Raw genomic sequence first — 21,860 nt, forward strand, 5'->3', positions numbered from 1 at the left:
GTGACTGGCTTTTTGGGGGAGTACCAATTGGTTGGAACTCCCAGTTGAAAATTTTCAAAAGAATCCCATCAAGCCCACAACTGTCTTCTCTAAAAGTGGGTTCCCAAGCTCAGGGAGGGTGAGAGACACTCTGTTATTTGGCATGAGAATTTTGTGTTTATTAGTGATTTGACATTTGTTAGGCTTAATCAGATAGTTTCGACCCTTGGGAAATCTATGTTCAATTCTTATTAATCAAGGGGGCTAAACTAACCTGTGGCTTGGAGCCGACCCAGCTTTACGTGGAGCCCAGATGGATAGATACCTGGAGGTACCTGCAATCACAGGTAGCCCTCTTGGGTTGTCAGGTGGCTGGATCTAAACTCAACTAAAGGCCTGACTTTATAACCTCCTTCCTGAGGGATGTGTGTGTGGGGAGGGCCCGGCCAGGGACACAGAATTAAAACAGGTTCAGGCATGGGGAACTCCAAGGGATTTGCATTTTAAGACCTCATCAGCCTCATGAATTACACTTTTACCAGCACCAGCATTTTGCATTTAAACCATTACTTAGCACCCCAATTAGGGGAAATTTAGAGATGGAGGTGAGAAGGAGGCTGAGAGGAGATAGGGAAGATTGGTTTATGGAAACTGGAGAGAATCGTCTATATAGGAATACAGTTGACAACAAGATGCCTTGCATTTAGGATAATTGGGGAAAGCAAGGACTGGAGCACATTAAAACAAAATGCCCAGGTTACTATTGCCTATGTGAGCTGCAAATTTGTTCTGCTGTTGGATATGCCCCTTTGAAAATATGGATTAATTCTCACCAATGAGCATTGGATGGGACCCAAGCCCATTTAAGAAGGTGCCTTTCTTGGGTGCACTTTTTGGACTGTTGAAATGCCAAGATTCCTCAACCATCCTAAATAGTCACGCTTTTCCGCAGGACACACCTAATACAAGGACCAAAACTGTCCACTCTTCAGTGGAAATCATTCTTTTCCCTAAAGAGGTCCCCTCAAACGCAGCAGTAGCAGCAGGTCCACTGAGAGAGGGGTTGGGAGAGGATTCGGCCAGCCCACAGATTTCCTTTGACCTTGGTTATGACCGGGAGTGTCGCTGTTAATTGCGAGGCTCGCCTCAAGGTGGAAAATAGTATTAGTTTCCACTGCCACCCCAGAGAAGCCAAGTACTGTGCCGGGCGATGGAGGTGAGATGGTCCCTTTCGGGCTCATCTCTTGCCACCCAGAAAGCTGCTCGGAGGCCGCCTACAGGTGCAATCCCGGCATTGCGGCCTGGGCAGCGGAGCTGGGAGGGTGTGAGCCCCAGACCACCACCATCTCTGCCTACCCCTCCCAAAGCCTGAGCAGGGCCCCTGCGTGCCCGCCGCCCTCCCCCGGTTTCCCCTCGCCTCTGCTCTGGTGCGGCTTGGAAAGGAAGCTGAGAGCCCTCCAAGGCTCCGCAGCTCGGATTTGGGAGGGGGTGGGGCGCGGCCAAGGCTTCCCCTCGAATCTGTGGCAAGCCTGGCTCCGGGAAAGTTTTTCAAAGTTCCCAGCAGCGCCTGCCCAGGTCGCCTCCGCCGGGCGAGACGGCAGCAAGAGCGCCAGCCTCGCCACCGCCGCCACCTCTGCCGCTATTGCCGCCAGCAGCGCGCTCTGGGCGGCTAGCTTGCTCGCGGGAAGCGGGCCGGGCTCCCCGCGGGTAGGCCCTCCTGGGGCGAAAGCCGCAACTGACGCAGGCGGCTCGGAAGGCGGAAGCTACCCCGCTCCGACCGCTCCGGCAGCGTCGCGGCGCGGCGCCTACACCTGGGGCCCCGACGGGCGGGCAGAGGCGCCCGGCTTGAGGCGCCCGAGGGGGGAGGTCCGCGCGGGTGGGGCCCGCGCGTCCCTGAGCAACGGACACTTCTAGGTTCCTCCCCGCATCCCCCCCTCCTTCCCGCCTAGCCCCACAGCTCCCGAGGGCGGGGGTCTGTACTGGACCCCGCGACGTCGATGAGGTCCTGCGAGTCCCCGAACCCCTCAACCCTTCCAAGTTCCTCCCAGTACTCCCCCTACCCATCAACCCGGAGGGAAGGGGCGTGTCCCTCCAGGACACGCCCCTCATGAATATTAATAAGCGCGCATGCGCCGGCCGGGGGCGCTGGGTAAAGGTGGCTAGCCCGGGCCGCAGCTCCCAGACGGGCTCTCCGAGTCCCTCTCCGAGAGCCGGGCGGGCACGCGTCATTGTGTTACCTGTGGCCGGCCAGCGAACTGAGCTAGGGTTTTTTTTTTTTTCCCTCCCTCCCTCCTTTCTGTGCAGCTGATCTGAAAGGGAATAAAAGGCTGCGCATAATCATAATAATAAAAGAAGGGGAACGCGAGAGAAGGAAAGAAAGCCGGGAGGTGGAAGAGGAGGGGGAGCGCCTCAAAGAAGCGATCAGAATAATAAAAGGAGGCCGGGCTCTTTGCCTTCTGGAACGGGCCGCTCGTGAAAAGGCTTTTGAAAAGTGGTGTTGTTTTCCAGTCGTGCATGCTCCAATCGGCGGAGTATATTAGAGCCGGGACGCGGCGGCCGCAGGGGCAGCGGCGACGGCAGCACCGGCGGCAGCACCGGCGGGAACACCAGCGCGAACAGCAGCGGCGGCGGCGGCGTCCCGAGTGCCCGCGGCGCGCAGCGCAGCGATGCGGTCCCCACGGACGCGCGGCCGGCCCGGGCGCCCCCTGAGCCTCCTGCTCGCCCTGCTCTGTGCCCTGCGAGCCAAGGTAGGAGCCCGCCGGGCCTCCCTCCCCGCCCCCCCCTCCCCCCGGCCCGCCTTCTCCTTTCCTTCGCGGCGCCCTGGACGCCTGCGGTTGAGCACCCTGAGCGGGGTCAGGAGCCCTCGGTCGCCCAGCTTCTCGACCGTGCCCCTGCGCCCGCGAGGCCGCACCTGGGTTGGGGAGCCCCTGGCCTCCTAAATGTATCGTCCAGGCCGGGCAGGGGGCGCGTTCTCTCCGCTTTTAGTTTTCGGGGGGCAGTCATCGGATTTTTCTCGTCCTCGTGCATTCTCTGCCCCGGGAATCGCGTTGACTCCTTGCGCCCAATTTTGCAAAATTATTTTCACTTGGCGCGGAGGGCTTGTCGGGGCGGGTGGGGAGGGAGTCGCCTCGAAGGAAACTTTTCCCCGTACTGACCTCCCTCCCTCGCCGGCAGGTGTGCGGGGCCTCCGGCCAGTTCGAGTTAGAGATCCTGTCCATGCAGAACGTGAATGGGGAGCTGCAGAACGGGAACTGCTGCGGTGGCGCCCGGAATCCGGGGGACCGCAAGTGCGCCCGCGACGAGTGTGACACGTACTTCAAAGTGTGCCTCAAGGAGTACCAGTCCCGCGTCACGGCCGGGGGTCCGTGCAGCTTCGGCTCCGGGTCCACTCCTGTCATCGGGGGCAACACCTTCAATCTCAAAGCCAGTCGCGGCAATGAACGCAACCGTATCGTTCTGCCTTTCAGTTTCGCCTGGCCGGTGAGTGACGGCCGCGGGGTGGGAGGCCAGGGCGAGGTTCGCACCCGCGCCTGCGGAGCGCTACTTTCTGTTGGGAGAGGGATATTATAAGGGCCTTGGCTTGAAACGCGGCTCTAACTCGGGACGATTCTTAAGGTGGGGAGTTAGGGAGCGACACTAGGCAGGCCCCATCCCCGCCGCCTTTTGCTAAGCGCACAAAAGTGGGGACTCAGATTGTGGGGCAAAGCCCCCCAGAAAGTGGGTTTAACTTGCAACTTGAAGGCCCCAGAATAACCCCCCGAGCCGGGAGGTCATTACCGATGATCTTTGCTTAACCAATTAAACCTGATGCGCCGTAGAAGGCGACTCGGCTCCATTCTGGCCTTCGAACGCGGTCCAAATTGGCACCCTCCCCTTTCCCGTGAACGGCCCGGAGGGCGGGTGTGTCCTTCCTGGAGGGTGTGGAGGGAACCCGTTTCCCGCTGCTCCCCAGGAGATTTTGGTGCGTGCGGGGGCGCGCTCCGGGCTAGGCGCAAGGGCGCGGGGGCGGCCCCCGGAGGTGGGGGTGGTTCTCCGGGCCTTCTTCGAGGTGCCGCCCCGGGAGCCTCCGCCCCCTGCCGGCCCCTTCCTGCCCTCGCCCCCGCGCGGTGTAGCCTTGTGGCCTTATTTCCAGCGGTTCCCGGGCTCTGGAACAGCTGTGTTTGCAAACTTCCCGGGGAAGGGCGGGGGTGCGCCCTCGTCCGGCGGGCGCACGGCCCCCTCAAGCCTTCGGGGTCGTGCCAGGGTCTGGAAGGGGCGGCCCGCTAGGCGCAGTCTCTGCGGGTGCAATTGCGTGGACCCGCGCCGGATTGCCCCTCGAGGCCCTGGCCTCCACTGGCTGACCGTGCAGCAAGGCCCTTGCAACATCCCGAAATGGGTGGAAGGAAGATCAGCGCGATTGCAGAAGGGGAGGAAAGGGAAAAATGTTGGTGCCCTCTGCCCTGCTCCTCTTGTCCAGGAGGCGTGACTCATTGATAGGATTGGGGCTTGGCCCAGCCTGTGCTGAGAGGGTGGGTGGTGGTGGTGTGTGTGGGGGCGGGGGGAGGGGGTAAGAGCTGAGTGCCGCGGGGAATACTCTCAGCCACGTGCTGTAATGGGGTGCACTCTGCTGCCTCCTATCCGCGGCCTGGGGCTGTGATTCCCAACTCGGTGAGAACAGGGGAGAATGTCTGCCTAGATGTGTGTGAAGCTTGGGGTGGCTCTCAAGGCCCACGTTTACAGAAACTGGCGTTGTAAAGTGCTCTCTGTTGTGGGGCAGATAAGACAGTTATCAGAAACATGCCATTAAAAGGGGCTTATACAAACTTGTGATCTGGGGAGTTCTCTGAGAATGGAGGGCTGCTTCTGCTGTGGGATTTCATTTTTACAAAGTGTTGTTTATCTCGTTTGTTAATCCCCTTTTAGGGAGAAGTTTAAGCTAAAGAGGGTCGCCACATTTTTAATCTGACTGAATACTGTTTGCCCTTGAATGTGTGTTTGGAGTTTAGGGGGAAGGGGTCTGCAGGTGGTTCCACCCTCTGTAGGATCAGTCTGAGCCCCCTCGCTTTCCTCAAGACCATAAAAGGAATCCTATTAGTGATGTGGAAAAGCTGCAGGCCTGGCTGAGGTTCATTTTGGAGAATAGGGTCAGAGGACGGCATGGATGAAAACAGGGAGCCTTGCTGGCTCCCGAGGCTGGCTGGGGAAAGTGACCTAGAAGGTGTGTCTTTCCCCTTTTGACACTTGGCAGAGAGGCCTGGATGGGGAAGGAGCGGAAGCAGCAGCGTGTGAGGGCAGAGAGATGATTGATTTGCTGATGCTCTTCTGTGGTTTCAGGCCCACGGGTCACCAACCATGAAATAGACTTTCTAGAATGGGGGAGACTGCTGGGCCTACACTGAAAGTGTGGTTCTTTTGAAGTTGGGCCAAATGCATGTATCACTCATAAACAAGTCTCCACCCTGCTGCACCAAAAAGGCCTGCTGTGAAATATAAGCTTTACTTCCGAAGAGAAACCGGAGTTTAGGTGTATAGTTTTAGTTTATTTTCCTGAGTGCGGTTGGAGAAACACCAGTCTGTAACTTTCAAGAAAGATTCCAGGGTGAGTGTTAACTGTAGTGAAAGCACTCAGGTAGACAAATAAGTATGAAAGTAAAGAAGCACTGCTTCATTCAGTTTGGCAACTGAATAGTAATAAGCATGTCTATTTAAAATTGATTTCCTTGACTAGCTAATGACTGAACTTGGTACAGAATTCAAGATTTACAGGATATATGGCTTAGGCAGCCACAATTTCTGTTAGCATGGGTCCTCCTAAATTTGCTGTGATTCAGAGAGCATGGTAGAAGGTCAGCTTAGAAGGTTGTGTAATTCATGTCTTTACGTCCCCAATCAAACAACTGTTCATGTTCTGGAAAGGAAGAGGAGGAAATGATTCGGTCAGATAATGGAATATAATCCACATCCCAGTGTCCACGTGGGCAGCTCTGTAGAGGTGGGGCTGCCCACTGGATTGTACCAGATTATGTCCCACTTGGTGTCTACTGCCCTAGCCCCAGTCTTGTAGTTTTCAAAGGTGGCTTCTAATCACCATACCAATGCTGCTCCAAGGGACTTGACTTGAAGCAACTAGGCTGATTTATGATCCTCCAATCTGGGGACTCAGTGATAAGAACATATGTGGTGAGAAGGCAGTTGGGCTGAATGGGAAATAATTTGGGAATAACCATTTATAAATCACTGAAATGGTTATGTTTCCCCTCCCAAACTTAGTGCTAAATCCCAGTAGTGCCTGTTTATTAAACATACCTCAGTGTAATTACCACTGCCCATTCCCAAAAGCTTTTTAGGAACTCAGAACCCTGGTTAGCTGTAGCGACGCATTGCTGCCATAGGGTGAAATGAATTGAGAGAAACTTTGGGGGAAGCAATTGAGGCATCGGGCCTCAGCCTCACATTTAAATGCCTTTGGCACTGATAAAAGGCTTGCTGAGATCAATGTAATTTTTTTAGGAAAATCCCATGAAGTGTGATTGCTGCATACCAGAGGGATGTCAGCTTTGGCCTTCTTCACTTTTAAGGCCGGAATGAGCAACTGCCAGGGATTGGGTGAACTGGATGCCACAAGGTTAATCACAATATAATTGACAAGCCCTTGCCTTTATGCCTTCGTGTTTCTCAGTCCCTAAGCCTTCACAGATGTGGTATGGACACGTGGAGGGCAGAGGGATGGGGTCCTCATTTGAGCCAGCTCATTTCTGCAGCCAGTATGTGCAACCCATGTGGTCAGCATGCATGCAGACAAACACCACACATGTGTTTACGTGCTCACAGCAAGGGACTTTCTTCTCATGGAGAAAACACTTTGAAAACACCCTTTGCGCTAAGACACCTACCTCAGAGGAAAACAATGAAAGGACAGGCCGGCATTGCAAAGCTGGGCTTGGGGGAAAAGTAGAGCTGTGCGCACTTTGCACCAAGTGTCTCTATGTCTCTGCAGCATGGCTGCTTCACAAATGGAATCGTTATTCAAGGTACTTGGCTTTTAATATTTTTTCCTCTTCCAGGTGTAACCTTCTGTGTGTTTCTTCCTCCTTGTTGTCTTGTTTCTTAGCAACTTATTCAAACTTCCAGTTACTTACATGAGTTTGGAACCCACCAACTCCCCACCCATAATTCTGCAGGGACTGCAAACATTTTTAGAGAGTGGTGTGAAGCTTTTGGCATCAAGACTGTTGGGAGAGTTGGATAGGTAAGGAGGAGAGGCAGCAACCAGTTAGAGGTGTGTAGCCTCCCAGAAAACCAGTGACAATACTGCCTAAAATCTTTACATCTAAGAGTGGTAAGGGACCCTTTGGATAGAAGACAAGTGGAAGGTATAACGTGGAGGAAAAACATTATGCACGAAAAAGCAAAGCCAAGGCAACAAGGCATCTTCACGGTCCTGATCTAAAAACAGGAATGCAAGCAGAGACCTTGGCTGGGTTTATAGCAGCCACTGGCCCATTGTAGAAGGGCTAGAACTTGGTTCCAATGTCAGCCTTTCAAGATTAGTTACCATGTAAAAATGCATAATCTCTGGATGTGCATACAGTTAGCATCGTCGTAATCCATACAGGCAAATGTTTTTGAGAATTCCCCCTTAGTGAACTTCCAGAGAATTCCCCCTTAGTGAATTTCCAGAGACATGTTCCAGCAACAACCCCTAGGCTAGGTTCTGAGCTGCTGAGAAAAGTGATACTTGGCTCCAGCTTTTAAATACATTTAATAAAATAGAACAAAACTCAAACTGTTTTTTCAACTTTAGGAAGGTGGATAAGGATGCAGGGGAAGTCATGATACTTGTGTTTTGTAGAGTGGTAGCAGAGGAGGGGTAGGGTTCTGGGTTCAGAAATGGCCTGCCTTTATCTTGGCTCTTGGGGCCAGTGTCCCTAGTGTGACTCCCTTACTGGTTTCTGATCGCTGTGTGGACTGCCTTTCCCCGTGGCCCTTTTTGTTATGGTGCCAGTGACATAAATGTGCCGTGCATGTGCAGGGAAGAAATTCCACAACATGGCTCCCAGTGGTTAAAACTTGTACGTAGATAGTGAAACATTCAGAGCCCTCTACCAGCTCAGCCCAGTTTTTGTGCACTTTTGGTAAATAAGTAGAAAGGCTTCTTGTTCAGGCTTGCTCGGTGTGAACCAACGGTTGTGCTTGGCTGGCTTCTCGGTATTCTATCTATTAACCTCGCCACCCTTTTGTAACTGGTGCATTTAATTATCAGTGGGATGCTTTTCAAACAGGTAAGGGTAATGATGGGAAAGGGGGTGGGGGCATCTCATTGAGTCTCAAATCTGGATATGAGCTCTGGGGCCCACTTGGTGGGTCTTTGAGGTGAGCTTTCATGAGAAAATCACCCTTTGTAACCAGATCGGACTCTATTGAAATGTCAAGCCCTGTAGACTAAATGGGTTTCCATGACTAAAGTCTTCTTAGCTTGGATGCTGTGAGCTAGTTGTCCTTCTCCATGCCTCACCTGGCCAAACCCCGTGATATGTGAATTGTTTGTGCGAGTGTGCGTGTGCCCATGCATGGAATCGTAATCTCTGATGCTTTTATTTAACGTCTGTGACCTGAATATTTTATACTCTGGCCGCCCAGACGCAGGCAGGACAATACTGTGGCCAAACTGACTGAAATGAGGATTACAGAGAATAATGTGGCCTCTCCAAAAATAATGCTAATACAGGGCCCAGCAACAGGAAGCGACAGTTGAGTCAGCAGAGTACAGAGCCCCAGACAAACCTGGGGCCGAGTGCCTCCGTACAATGGCCCCGTGGGCACACGGGGTATTCCCAGGGTGTGAGTTCTTCGGGCCTGCCTGTCATAGCAGCCTGGGGTTTTGGACGCTGCACGTGTGCCGTTTGGATGGCGGTTTGTTTGTGTCCGTCAGCTTGGCAGGAGTGGAGGCAGCCGCTTCTCCGGGCTTGATTTGGCTGCCACTGTTGCCAGGAAAAGGAAGCTCCCAGCTGCCAACACAATTACCTTTGTTTCTTACATCCCCCTTCTTAATGTGGCAATTAAGTGCTTACCACTCTGCCTGGTGCCAAGGTAACCACCGTGGATGGGATGGAGCACAGCACATTGCCCTCCCACAGCCTCAGTGCTGAGGTCAGGAAGGAGGTGCTTGAGGGACCCGGTGGCCCTGGGATGCCTTGGGGCTTAGATGCCAGGACCCTTCCAAGTAAAAGTCTGTGGAAGTCCTCCCCAAAGCTCATTCTGAAAGCTTACAATTCCTCCTTCCTGCAGCATGAGCCTAAGAATCTGCCGCTGCGTTGCCACATTTCCTTGGGCCTGGAGCTGGGAAGGGGCAGAAATGATTCACTCTGCAAACCCAGACTGAAAGTCTGTTAGTACCCATTCCTCCTGATTTTCCCCAGGCCATTTTTCTGGGCAAATTTAAGGGGAAAAAAAGATGAAAGCTAGGTGATGCATTGTAAAAGTTTTTTTATCTTTATAGTTCGGAACCAAGAAAAATCCAGGTATTTGCAGTTTTGTATGTGGGTTTTTTGGTATGAACTTACACCTGTCTTCTTGCCTGGCACCCGCTTCCAAGTTCTTGGGAGGGCCTGGGGACTCGACTGAGGGTCAGATTTGCAGTCGCTAATTGGGTGTGACATGATCATAGTGGATTGCTGATTTGGGCCTGATAACCCGCTTTGATGGCATGAGGTGTACATGGTTTGGATCTTGGAGTCTGGATGTATATTCTGGGATGTACAGAGGTCAGGTGTGGGCCTGGGAAAAATTAAAGTTCCCTAGCAACTAATAATCACGGTCAAATTATCTTGATTGTCCATCTATAGTGTGGGGATGGAGTGGGCAGTAAGAGTGCCTCCTAACAGGGGCTTTGAAGGGAATCCTTTTTCCCTGAAGGCTGGGCAGGAGGAATCCTCCTGGCCCAGGAGGTGAGCCCTAGAGTCATAAACCCTCCTCTGAGACAAGGGAAAGGAAGGTTCAGGGCTCTTTATTTTTTAGGCAAGGCTTTGTTGTGAACTCTGCAGTCCCCAGCCCTCACCTCTCATATCTACCTCTGAGAAGGCAGTTTATGGATAATAATAGCACAGCATCTAGAGCTCTGTGCCACTGTCTTCCCTCCTGGCGGGACAGGGCTGGTGAGCAGCTTCTGACTTTCCAGTTCTTGTGAGAATGAGCCTGGTGGACAGCTTGGTCTTCCAAGTTCTTGTGCAAAACCAAGGATGCCTTCTTCCGTGAGCATGACGCGGAGTTAATGGTGTCACTCCAGCTCAGTCCCGGGACGCCTTCCCTTTCCGTGGTATTTGCGGGTATTGTGTGTTTAGTGCTTGGGCAAGTCTGTCAGAACTGGGTATCAGTGCATCTAATCAGAAGATTAATTACAACAATATGTGGAAGTGAAGAACGTTGGTCTCAATGTGATCAGCAAATGAAGGGATTAATTATACAGAATCAGCCCCACATCTGGCCTCATTTTGACTTGGCTCGCGTCAAATCAGTAGAGAAATAGAATTTATTACCGCTCTCAGGGAAGAGTCTTGTAATTTGTAGGAAGTCCTAGGAAACTTAGAGGCTGTAGATAAGGTGTAACTTTCACTAATAAAATATTAACGATGACAACAATGAGTTTGGACCTATGGCCACTACCAGGAGAGGGCTGGGTATGTGCCCCAGCTTGCCCGGTTTTGCTTGCTTTTCTGAGCATTTTCCCACAGTTATCAGTGAACGAAATGGAATCCTACTCTGCTTTGAGTATGAAACATATTTCGGCTGAATTCCAAGGCAGGGTCTATCACAAGATATTTTTATATTCAGAGACGGCCTGCTGTGTCTCTGTGTGAGCCATAAGCTTGCCTCGAGTTATGAATGAAGCGCCTTTTCCTTGTCCCCTCCGTTTTTGCCTTCAGTTTCCAGGTTCCTTTTCTTGGTGAGTGTGTTGCTGTTGGCATGGCATTATTGGATCAATACACGCTACTGTTTCCGATGTATTGGTATCTGACCGTTAGTGACAGCACAGGGTTACATAAAAGGCTTCATGTGCCCCTCTCCCCACCCCCGTGGATATATTTCTCCAGCACCAAGATAGCAGAAAGTTTATTTAAACCCTGGTGTTTTGTGAGACTGACCTCATTCTAAATTACAAATGAAGATTTGAATAAAAGTGGGAATTTGCTAATGGCTTGGATTTTGGGGGGAGGTGGAATTCTGAGATAAGCCTGGAAGATAAAAGGTGCCTTCGGTATAATAGCTGGCACCCCGCCAGTGTCCAGGGAATTCATTTAGTTAGTGAACTCTGATTATTCTTGGAATGTTAGATCTTATTGACAGATAAGTTCATCAATAAATATAACCCTCGGATGTGTGGTTATTTCTCCCTTTTGTGCTTTCCTCCCCAGAGTCTGCCCCCCACGCACCCCAATTTAGGTTGCCGCCTTTGTCTTAGGAGTCTCTTTGCACATACCCCCCCCCCCTGCTTCCTAGAGCCACCTGATACTTGTGGGAGCCTAGATGGTCTCACACAGACAGGGCTTTCAAAGGGGTTCTGAAAAGGAAAAGGGGGCCTCCCAGGGGACCGCCCCACCAGGGCCCAAAGTGTAACCTTAGCAATATTCAGTCCTCCTCTGGATGGGTCCCCCTCCCCTGGTACAAATACCTGGTTAGGTTAGCTTAGAATAAATTCTTTGTGTGTTTTTCTCATGCACTAGAATTAGGATCTCTGGAAAGTTGGAAAACTGTATGCTAAGTGTTCACCTATAGGGAGGTGGCATTTCCTGACAACGACTTTGAGCCGCCTGCATGATGACCACAGTGGACACCCCCACCAGAAGAAAGGAGTCAACAGGGGGTGGCTGCTGGAGCGGGGGAGGGGAGTTGGCTGACCTCAGTTGGACAGCAAACAATTTTCATTTTGGCTTTATGGTTTTGTTTGGCGGGGTGTGTGGGGAGGCCAAGAAAATATTGAGAGCTGACCCCTGTTTCTGAATACTGTGTCGTTTATCTGTTTGCAGAGGTCCTACACTTTACTTGTGGAGGCGTGGGATTCCAGTAATGACACTGTCCGTAAGTATCACAGCAAAGGACTTGTCTCTAAGCACGTGTTTCTAGAATTGCAGTGCTTGGCATATAGTACTTGTCACAGCTGGATCTGTCACCTGGGTGCTTCAGGGAGCTTCTGCCACCCCTGCCATCTGTCCTCTGCCCCCTTGGGCGAACCCCTCAGTGGAGTCTTCTATAACGTCCAGTAGTCTTTCTGCTTAGAATATTAAGTGGCCAGGACAGATTCCCAGTTAATTCAGTCCCCGAATATGGTGCCTAGATTATCTTTGGGATAGAGATCTTAATGGTTTTACAACTTTAAAACCTTGTAGACTGCTAAAGGATCAAAGTAGTGACTTTTTAAAAGTCCATTTAAACTTTAAGTGAGCGTTTAATCTCTCATCAGAAAGATAAAGCTGGCAAAGGTGGTGCTGGGCTCTAAAGACCGACCTTGAATTTCACTTGGTGGGCAGGTGAGCTTCCAGCCGGTCAGGGTTTCCCACAGTGCGCACGACAAACCTTTCATTGAAGCAGAATTCCAGAGTCTCCCAGCCATTACACTTGCCTTGTCCCCTTTTGAAAGATGATTCTGTTTTCAGGGCAGGTTGCTTTTCAGAATAGCTATAAAAGGTGGGTTTTGGTGGGGAAGCCATAGAGGGTGTCTACAGAAATTGCAGCAGTCTGGCGTATAGGGTAGTCTTTGCTCTTAGTTGTAACTTAAAAATATATGTTTTCCCTCACTTGTCAAAATTGCGAGTTCCCTTTTTGTCTGCAGGATCTGGGTGGTTGTCATCGGAAAACTTGGTTCACGCTGAGATCTCAGTCTGCGCAGGAGGAAGGCTTCGTCAAACTTTTTGAGTGTCTCATCCCTTTTTTCTCTCTGCCTCACTGACTCTTCCTTTGTTTTGTTGCTGCTAATGACGTTTCCCCCGCCCCCTTTTCTTGCCTTGCTTTCTTTTTGTTGTTTTTTCTGACTTTGAAAATGGTGAATGCCCAGAGTAAGCCCAGTGAGGGCTTGGTATATTCTAGGTGGGTTCCTTATGGGCTGTCGGGCTCATTGGGTCGCCTGGGGCCACACGGTCATTGCTGAGCTCCGGTGTGTCAGAGGCTCCAGGTCATTTGGGTCACTTCTCTTGCTTTGATAACTGAAGTCCAGATCTGTAGACTTCCTCCCCAAATGGCACCCCTGTCCCACTGAGGTGTGGTGGGAGGGCATGTGTGACCAACCTTGGTGTGGCGGATGCCAGTCAGGGTCACAGACACCTCTTTGTTCTCCCCCTTCCCTCCCCTGCCACATCAGGACTGTGTGAGCCTGATGTCACTGTGCCCTGCTTACAGTGGTGACTAAGCATTGGGGAGGTCGGGGTGGGGAGGGGAGACATAGGCTCTTCATGTATTCTGGTGCAGGCATGCTGTTCTCCTCCCCCTCCATTTTAGATGTTCAAACAGTGGTGGAGAGAGCTGGGTCAGGACACGTGGTAGGGCACGCGAGGGACGTCAGGACCTTCCACTGCCCCACAGGTCAAGGAGCTGTGCCCCTGGGAATCCAGTGCCCATCAAGAGCTGCCCATGGTTGTCGGCATTTTAGGATAGCCCCATTTCGGAGATCTGAGGCGTCTCATCTCTTGCTGTGGATATAACCAAATCCCTGGCAGGGCACAAGGAGGACTTGGGTAGGGATAAAGGGCTTTTGGACCTCCACTCTTGGAGAGAGGGGTTGCCACAAAGCCCTAGAATGCCCACTGCAGGTTACCAAAGCTCACTTTGTGAACCCTGATGAGGAGAGAGAGGGGTTTGCTGGGGGTGCCTTAGCTACTTATTCAGCCTCTTTTGATGCTTCCAGGTTACTGAATTTTAGCACATTCTGAATTCACATTCAAAACGAAATTTGACATCTTCCATCTCCAAAGCAGATCCTGCCTAGTTCTGTTTATGGATGACTGGCACTAGCATTTGAACACCCAGTGCCGTAAGCCAGAAATCTGGAGGACACCCTCTGTACCTGTCTCTCTTAGCATCCATATCTAATCCACCTGCAAGTTCTGAAAATCTCATCTCCAATACATTACTCGAGTCCTGCCGCCTCCCGCCGTCTCCCCTGCCATTGCACTGGTCCAGGTGACCATGTGCTCACGCCCACTCTTAACAATATCAGTTTAATGAGTCAACCTCTGCCCGAATCGGCCTACAGTGCTCTCTCCATTCTCCTATCATCCTGTTCTTTTCAGAGCATAACATTTGTCACTTTCAGTGAGAGTTTCCTGGTGCTCTTGCAAAAAATCTTTGTGTGGCCCTCAAGGCCTTGCACAGCCCAGTTTTGTCTCCCTGCCAGCTCCGTCTCCTGTTTCACATTGTCATCTGTCATCTTTGTATTCTAGTCATAATCCCACCAGTCACCTCTCTGTCCTCAGATGCATCACATTCTCTCCTGCCGCTGGGCCTTTGCATATGCTGTTCACTCCGGAATGTTTTGCTTTTCACTTTCTTCACCCTCTGCCCCTCCCAAGGGACTGTATCCCATGAAGGCAGACACTGAGGATGTGTAGCAACGTAAATGGAGTTGTTTCTCTTTGGAGCCCAGCAAGTTGCAGACATCCTGGCTTTAGATTAGGGGCGAGAGACCTGAGTTTTGGAATAGAGAATCTCACATCAGCTGTGCAGTGAACCCTCATGAGCAGTGCCTGGCCCAAGTAAAGCCCAGGTGCTGTGCATGTGTTAGAAAGTATCGTCTAAGGCTGGCCCTCCTGTCATCAGTCCTCCAAGGTCATTTCTGTTATATTTCAGGACTGCAGTATATAAGGATTCAGATTTGTCTTTCTGCCCCAGAGCAATGGCTTCAGTTTATTATACTTCTCAATAGATAGGTAAACACAAACAGGCATTCTCAAGACGAGGTTTTCCTTATTGCTTAGCCTTTTTGGCTAAGGGCCCTGGCTGTTTGTGGGTTGGTGAGGTACTGGAGTTATGCTCAGACTTGCCTCTCATTATCTCCTCCTTGGCCTGCAAGGCTGTTGTGGGTCTTACATGCTCCACCTTCATGCAGTTAAGATTGGAGTAAGGCCTGGTAACATCCTTTTCCAGTCACAAAGCTGGCCTACCAAGTGAACTACCCCAGATACACTTATAATGCCACGAGCTGATAGGAAGTGTGATTCAGGCGGCAGCAGCTTAGAAACAGGCAGCAAACTTGCTCTCTGTAACCCAGGTGCCAGAAAGCATGTCACAGACACACTGGACTCACTGCCTCTCAGCTGTTAGGAAAAATCTGTCAGCTCAGGTGTGAAGTTAGTTACACAGACCTGTGAGCCCCATCGAGGATTCTGAAACTATCACTTCACAGCATTTCTTCTTGGAAATGAATAGGAAGCATACTAAGCAATTGAAAATGACAGTGTCAGCCTGTGCCTGTAGAACTGGCCCGGACTCTGGTCCGAATTGTTTGTTGTTGATACCCGCTGGAGAGAAGCGAAAAGCCTTTGAGCCATGGCAAGTGTGTTTAAATAATTCCTTTATTAAGATCTCATCGTCACATGGTAATAGCTCAGTACACTTTTTAATTGAACCAGCAGAGCAAACATACAGTTAATGGAGGGACATTTTTGTCATTCTTCAGCCTGTGTTTATTTGCAAAACTCAAGATAGTAAAGTGTTTTCTGCAAGTGGTTCTGTGTGTGCTGGGGTGTAAGTCTGCAGGTATGTGGGCTTGTTCGAGGCTTGTCTTGCCTGCATGACAGTTAAAGAAACCCAGAGGGTGAACACCAGGGCGATGCTGGAGTGTGGAGGAAGCGGCTTAGGTGTTCCTTCTCTCCTGGTCACCTGTAAGGTTTGCATAGCCTTGTAAATGAGCACAGGCCCTGGGCCTAGAAAAACGGGTGTGGGTGGGTAAGAATCACAAAGGCATTGCAAGTAGGTCCTAACATGGTCTCTCCAAGGTGGCCTTGAATTTGACAAGGCGGTGAAGGGTTGGTGCTGGCAGGTTTAAGAAAACAAACACAAGACCAGGCTGGGGTGCTGACTTAGTGCTTTGCTTTCTTTTCACATCCCTCCCCTGAACTCTTGGCACCTGGCATTTGGAGCTATTTTAATACCTGTCTCTTCTCAGGTTAGACTATAAGTGGCCTCAGGGCAGGGACCACTTCTGTTCTTTCTGAGAGCTGCTTGGGCTCGGGGCGTGTTTATTTTCCTGAGTAAGCACCCTTTAAGGAGCATGACTTGGATCAAAAAGCCCCTCAATCTACCGTTCTCTAAACTGGGGTGAATTCCTTTCCCATCTGCCTTCTGGTCAGATGGGAAAGGTGAAACGCATCAAGCGTGTAGTATTGCTATTTAAATGCCACTTGAAAGGTGGTGAAATTTATAAGTTTTAAAAACGTAACTCCTTGGCTTCCGTTGAAGAGTTTGGAAGTAGACAAAATCTTTCTAAAGCAAGACACAGTACTCAAAACCCAGAAGAGAAAGATTGCGAAACTAATCCTGACCTGAAATAATGAAATTTCTCTACGAGCAGCAGTCACAAGGGGCTACATGCTATATAACATGTAACGAGCTTTTGCAATTAGTATGACCAACAGTGCAGTAGAAAACTTGATAAAGGAAAGAAACAGGTGTCAGTTCACAGGAACAAATACATACAAATGGTTTTGTAAATGCGTGAAAGGGGCACACCATCACTTAATTAAATGCTAATTACAACAAGAGATACTTCTGTACCTATCAGGCAAAGATCAGAAAGTTTGCCAACACCTTGCTGGGAAACAGTTTCCTGTGCTGGTGGGAGGACAGATTGACAGGCCTTCATCTGAGGTAGTTTGGGATTGTCTGTGGGCAGGAGCAGATTGGGTGTGCATGTCCTCTCTGAGTCAGCACTTCCATTTCTAGGTTATTTCTTACTGTCCGAGGCATGGGCATATATGTTCAAGAATGTTTGTTGTGCCTTTCCTTAATAGCCAAAGGCCAAAACAACCTAAACTGGAAGTAGGTAAATTATTTCATTGTATTTCCAGATGGTGGAATACTACGCACCCATGAAAAGGGTAAATAAATGGTAAGGTGGTTGCCTCTGGGGACAGGAACGGACTTTACATTTTCTGCCCTTTTGTACTGTTTGAATTTTGTACCATGTGCATTTATTATTAAAAATAGCCAAAGCGGTCAGGGAAGAAGGCTCTGATGTGAATGTTAATGCGGTTAATCTTTTTTTTTCCCCCCCTTTGCCTCTAGAGCCTGACAGCATTATTGAAAAGGCTTCTCACTCGGGCATGATAAACCCCAGCCGGCAGTGGCAGACACTGAAACAGAATACAGGGGTTGCCCACTTTGAGTATCAGATCCGCGTGACCTGTGATGACTATTACTATGGCTTTGGCTGCAATAAGTTCTGCCGACCCAGAGATGACTTCTTTGGACACTATGCCTGTGACCAGAATGGCAACAAAACTTGCATGGAAGGCTGGATGGGCCCCGAATGTAACAAAGGTGTGTGGGCGGCTGTCGGGTGGGTTAACCAGCTCTGCGTGTCTGTCACTTCTGGTGTCAGTCCTCACCCTCCCCTCCCCTCCCCCCTGCATTCAGGCGGGGCGAGACTTAGGCTTTTTTCTATGCCTGAAGCACGCAGATATTGAGCTTAGAAGGTGACTTTTGGTGCCCCATCTGCCAGCTGCTCTGAGGGAGCATTGTCCTTGGTCTCAGAGGAGCGACTGCATGTCCCGTCCGTCCAGTCCTTCTCACAGTCTGTGAATCACGTGGGGTACAAAGGCCAGCCCCTTTTGCCTCAAGTGTGCTACGGTTCACACTCCAGAGCTTCCCAGGGGACCAGGATGAAGGCAAACTCCCGCTGAGACCCTGTCCTTGCCCAGCTCCTACCTCTGCCCTGTCTGGTCCCGCCCACCTTTCTCCTGTACCTGAACTCCCTTCTCATGCTCCGCATCTACGCAACCTGACCTAAAACAGATGCCAAGTGGAACTGGGTTAGCCTAGTCGATGTCTGAACAGACGATCCTGCAGGAAATGACAGCCCCTGAGCTCAAGGTGGCCTCAGGACAAGCTTTCACTGGGCATCTTTTGGGGCAAGTGGTGAGCCTGAGCTCTCTTCATACTTGTGTAGAATGGAACCCATCCGCAGTGGCACAGGCATACCTCGGAGCTGTGGTTTGGTTCCAGACCACCACAGTAAAGCGAGTATTGCAATAATTCCATTTGTAATCTTTTTGCTGGTGGAGGGTTTTGCCTTCAATTCAAAACCAAAACCAAAACAAAACAAAAACCTGTGAAGCACAATAGAGAGAAGTACAATAAAATGAGGTATGCCTGTATGAGCTTTCAGATGTGCTGTCTACTGTCCCAGCCCCTTCTATTGTAGAATTTAGTGAATTATCACATTCATAGATTTCACAGAATTATCTGCAGCCTTTACCTTTACAAAGCTCTTGAGTCTTAGCAGGTTGATGGGTAATTCTAGTTAACTATAATAGGCCCTTATGAACATTAATGTTCTCTGCCTATTTCACATAATTTGATAAATTCTTTCAAGATGAACATGAATTAATGAATTTTTGAACTGTGACTGAGGGGCAGGGTGGAGAGAAATTTGCAGGTCTCTTGGGTAATACTGCTTTCTTAAAGAACTGGAGACAAGAGTTTTAAATGGATGATGTTTCTGGGCTCCAAGTGAAAGTCAGAATTGGTAAACATATTTTCAGTAGTTGGTGTTCTATTGGGTTGTCGGAAAAGTGATGGTGTATTTTTTAATGTTTTCCATTGCAAAAATGCATCGTGACTTTTTTCGACAACCCAATAAAAATCAGTAACAGTTACTGAAAAACTGTTTGGTATTTTTAAATGTTCAAATTTTGTTTGTTTTGTTTTAAATAAAGAGAACAGGATTGCTTTGCGAGGACACTTTGCGAAAGTACCACCAGGTCTAGCTGCTGAGTTAGCCAAATGAAGGCAGCCTGGTTGGCTTTGTTAGTCCCATGGGATTTTTGAGACCCAGGCGTTTGGGGGTGGGGGTGGGGAGGTTAAGGAGGCTGACGCTCATCTGAATGTCCTGTTGGGACAGAGTGGATGAGATGAGGAAGGATTATACCTCCTTTTCCCTTTGGTGAGGGTGGGAATTGACAAGGGAGCAGGGTCGCTATTGTTTGGAGAGACTGGATGAAGATTCCCTTCCCCCATCAACTTGCCTGCATTTTTTTTGTCCCTAAATAGTATCATGTTTGGAGGATCTGCTAGCATGGCCTTGAAGTTTAAAGCTGGATTTGTTATTTGGGCACTTCCCATCTTCCTTTCCTCACAATGGACTTGATATGAGATCTCTGAAAATTGTGGATTTTGTAGGCTTAATGCACTAGGCCATTCTCATGGCGGTGGCGGTACAAGAAACGGGGAGTGTGCTGATGCATCCTTCTGTTTTTTACAGCTATTTGTCGACAGGGCTGTAGTCTCAAGCACGGGTCTTGCAAACTCCCAGGTGACTGCAGGTAAATGACTAAACTGTCTTGTTTTGTGTTTTAATAATTTTTTTTTTTAATGCAAAAGGAGGACTGACTTTGTTGTGAATACGTTTCTTTGGAAGAAAAGAGAGCTTTAAAAAAAAATTCAAATAGGCACATCCAAAGCTTATTAAATTATACCAGCTGTCCAGTGGAATGCACACACTTCTCTCTTAGGAAAAAAAAAAAGGAAACTCTGAGGGGCATAGTCAGTGACTTCATGTAGTAACTGTTCTGTAAATTGATAACACGTTTTTGTAATCTTCCCTATAACGTGCTAATGGACTGGATGGAGGGATGTGGGTATGTTTCTTTGCGGCTGTCTCCGCCCCTGCCCCGGTTTCTATCTCCCAACCCTCCCCCACTTTTCCCATCAATAGGGGAAAGTGGAGCATTCTTTAGAATGGGATTAGTCCAATCTCCTGGCCCCTTTGCAGGCGGGAGACAGGCCTGTGCTGAGAGGTTAATGGTTGTGCTGGAATCTTGTCAGTTGAGCCTGATGGATGTAGACTTTGCTGCTGGCCTTTGAAGTCGGTTCTTTTATGGTCCCAGACAATGCAGAAGCCAAATGAGACCTACCCTGACTGCTTCCTGATTACAGTTTTTGGAACTTATTGAAAGTGTACATTATACCAATTTGGGAAAGGCTAGCTTCAGGAAATACCATTGGTGCTGTGGCATTTTGGCACAATCTCACGATTGACGCTCTTCTTCCACTCATATATTAAGGATTAGCAGATTTAATATGACGCTATCTGGGTCCTTTGGGCCTGCCACTTTTGCCCCCAAGGGTTTAAGCCAAGAAAAGCTTACAACACCATAGTCTAAACCAGTGCATCTCAAACTAATGTCACATAGGGCACTTGTCACAGTGCAGATCTTGAGTCTAGGTCTGGGGTGGGCCCAGTCTCTGCATTTCTAACAAGCTCTTGAGCAGTGCTGCTGTTGCAGATGAGACCATACTTTGGGAATCGCTGTCCCCAGAGTTTGGTACTCCCAAGTCAGTTCCCCAAATTACCAGAGAACTGTCAATGCAGATTCCTAGGCACCACCCCACACTCATGAATCGCCGTGCTTGGGTTTAGCCCAGGAATCTGCATTTTGACAGGCCAGCCACATGATTTTGCTGCTCAGTAAATTTTGAGAACTCTTTGACAGAACCATCTGTAGCTTTTAGGACCCCACCACTGCATCTGTTCGCCTCCCCTGCAGCGGGAGCCCTGGGCCCTGAAGCTTGAAGCTGAAGTGGGACTGAAGGTAGCTGGATGTGTAAAAAAACAGATTGACCTGAAAATAGACTCTTCCTCAACTTCAGAAAGATAAGATTATTTTCTGGAAGGCTGAGGGGGCTTGCATACCAACCCCCATCGGTGGTGGCTGGCTGTAGTATTTCACAGCATTGCTGTCAAACGTTGAGCAGGCATCCGCCTCTAACTCTGTATAATTAGGGGTGTTCTGGAGAAAGTCTGATCAGCAGTGCTCTTAGCCACTCTGGTGCTGCTCTGCGTTCAGATGAGTATCAGCGGAGGCCAACCGAGATTTCTGCTACTGTCATCAGAATACACTCACTGCTGTGCCCTCCCAGCCAGAACAACAGGCTTTGTTTCCAGAATTTAGCCCTTTCTCTTTCGAAGTCTCTCACCTCCTGCCCAGACTCGCACCAGTGCCCTTATTTACTTATGGTGCGACTTTCCCACAGGTCATTTGCATAGTCTCTCAACCCTTCCCCTTCTCCCTCCCTTGAAAGAGAATCAAAACAGAGCCTTCCAGCTGAGGAAGTTCAGGTTGTGTCCTGCTCCAGAAATAGTTGAATGGCTAGTTACCTGTAAATTGTCTTTTGGATTATGTATTACAGAGGTGTGTGTGTGTGTGTGTGTGTGTGTGTGTGTGTGTGTGTGTGTGTGTGTGTGTGTGTGTGGGGGTTTTTTCCACTTGAGAAAACTTGACTGGTTTTGTTGTTCCCAAGTAGACTTCGAATCCTTTTTCTGGGCGCACATGCTTGCTTTATTGCAAGCCTGCCAATAATATCAAACTTAATTATGAATCATCATATGAGGAAAGGCACTTCAGTTTCTCATGAGAACCTTAATCATATGCTATTAAACTGGGGATAACTTTGTGATACCTCTTTTAGGGTCAGTATTTTTATTTGTTTTCCTTTGAAGTCATCTGTGGCCTCTTTACGGTTCCTTTTTTATGCTTGGGGAATCCATCTCATTAATTAGGAGGCGAGGTCGGGTCCTCAGCTGTCTTTTCTTGCTTTTACTAGGCAAAATGAAGAGGTGTAGGGATCCTTAGTTTGGAAGGGAATAAGAGAGAATGATAAAAATATTGCCATTTCCAAATTGGTTCCTTCTTACT

At 49.5% G+C, this 21,860-nt stretch overlaps 1 protein-coding gene across 1 annotated transcript in view; it reads left to right on the forward strand.

The window, feature by feature from the left end:
* The first annotated feature begins 2,114 nt into the window (after positions 1–2,114).
* JAG1 (jagged canonical Notch ligand 1) overlaps positions 2,115–21,860 on the forward strand; it is a 35,891-nt gene continuing 16,145 nt past the window's right edge. Inside the window, exons 1-5 of the mRNA XM_019635265.1 lie at positions 2,115–2,726; positions 3,154–3,459; positions 11,982–12,033; positions 17,230–17,484; positions 19,427–19,487. Coding sequence (XP_019490810.1) covers positions 2,646–2,726; positions 3,154–3,459; positions 11,982–12,033; positions 17,230–17,484; positions 19,427–19,487 — 755 coding nt within the window. The 5' untranslated portion in view covers positions 2,115–2,645. The remainder of the gene's footprint in view (positions 2,727–3,153; positions 3,460–11,981; positions 12,034–17,229; positions 17,485–19,426; positions 19,488–21,860) is intronic.

The sequence above is a fragment of the Hipposideros armiger genome, unplaced genomic scaffold, assembly GCF_001890085.2.
Source record: "Hipposideros armiger isolate ML-2016 unplaced genomic scaffold, ASM189008v1 scaffold_20, whole genome shotgun sequence".
Lineage (NCBI taxonomy): Eukaryota > Metazoa > Chordata > Mammalia > Chiroptera > Hipposideridae > Hipposideros > Hipposideros armiger.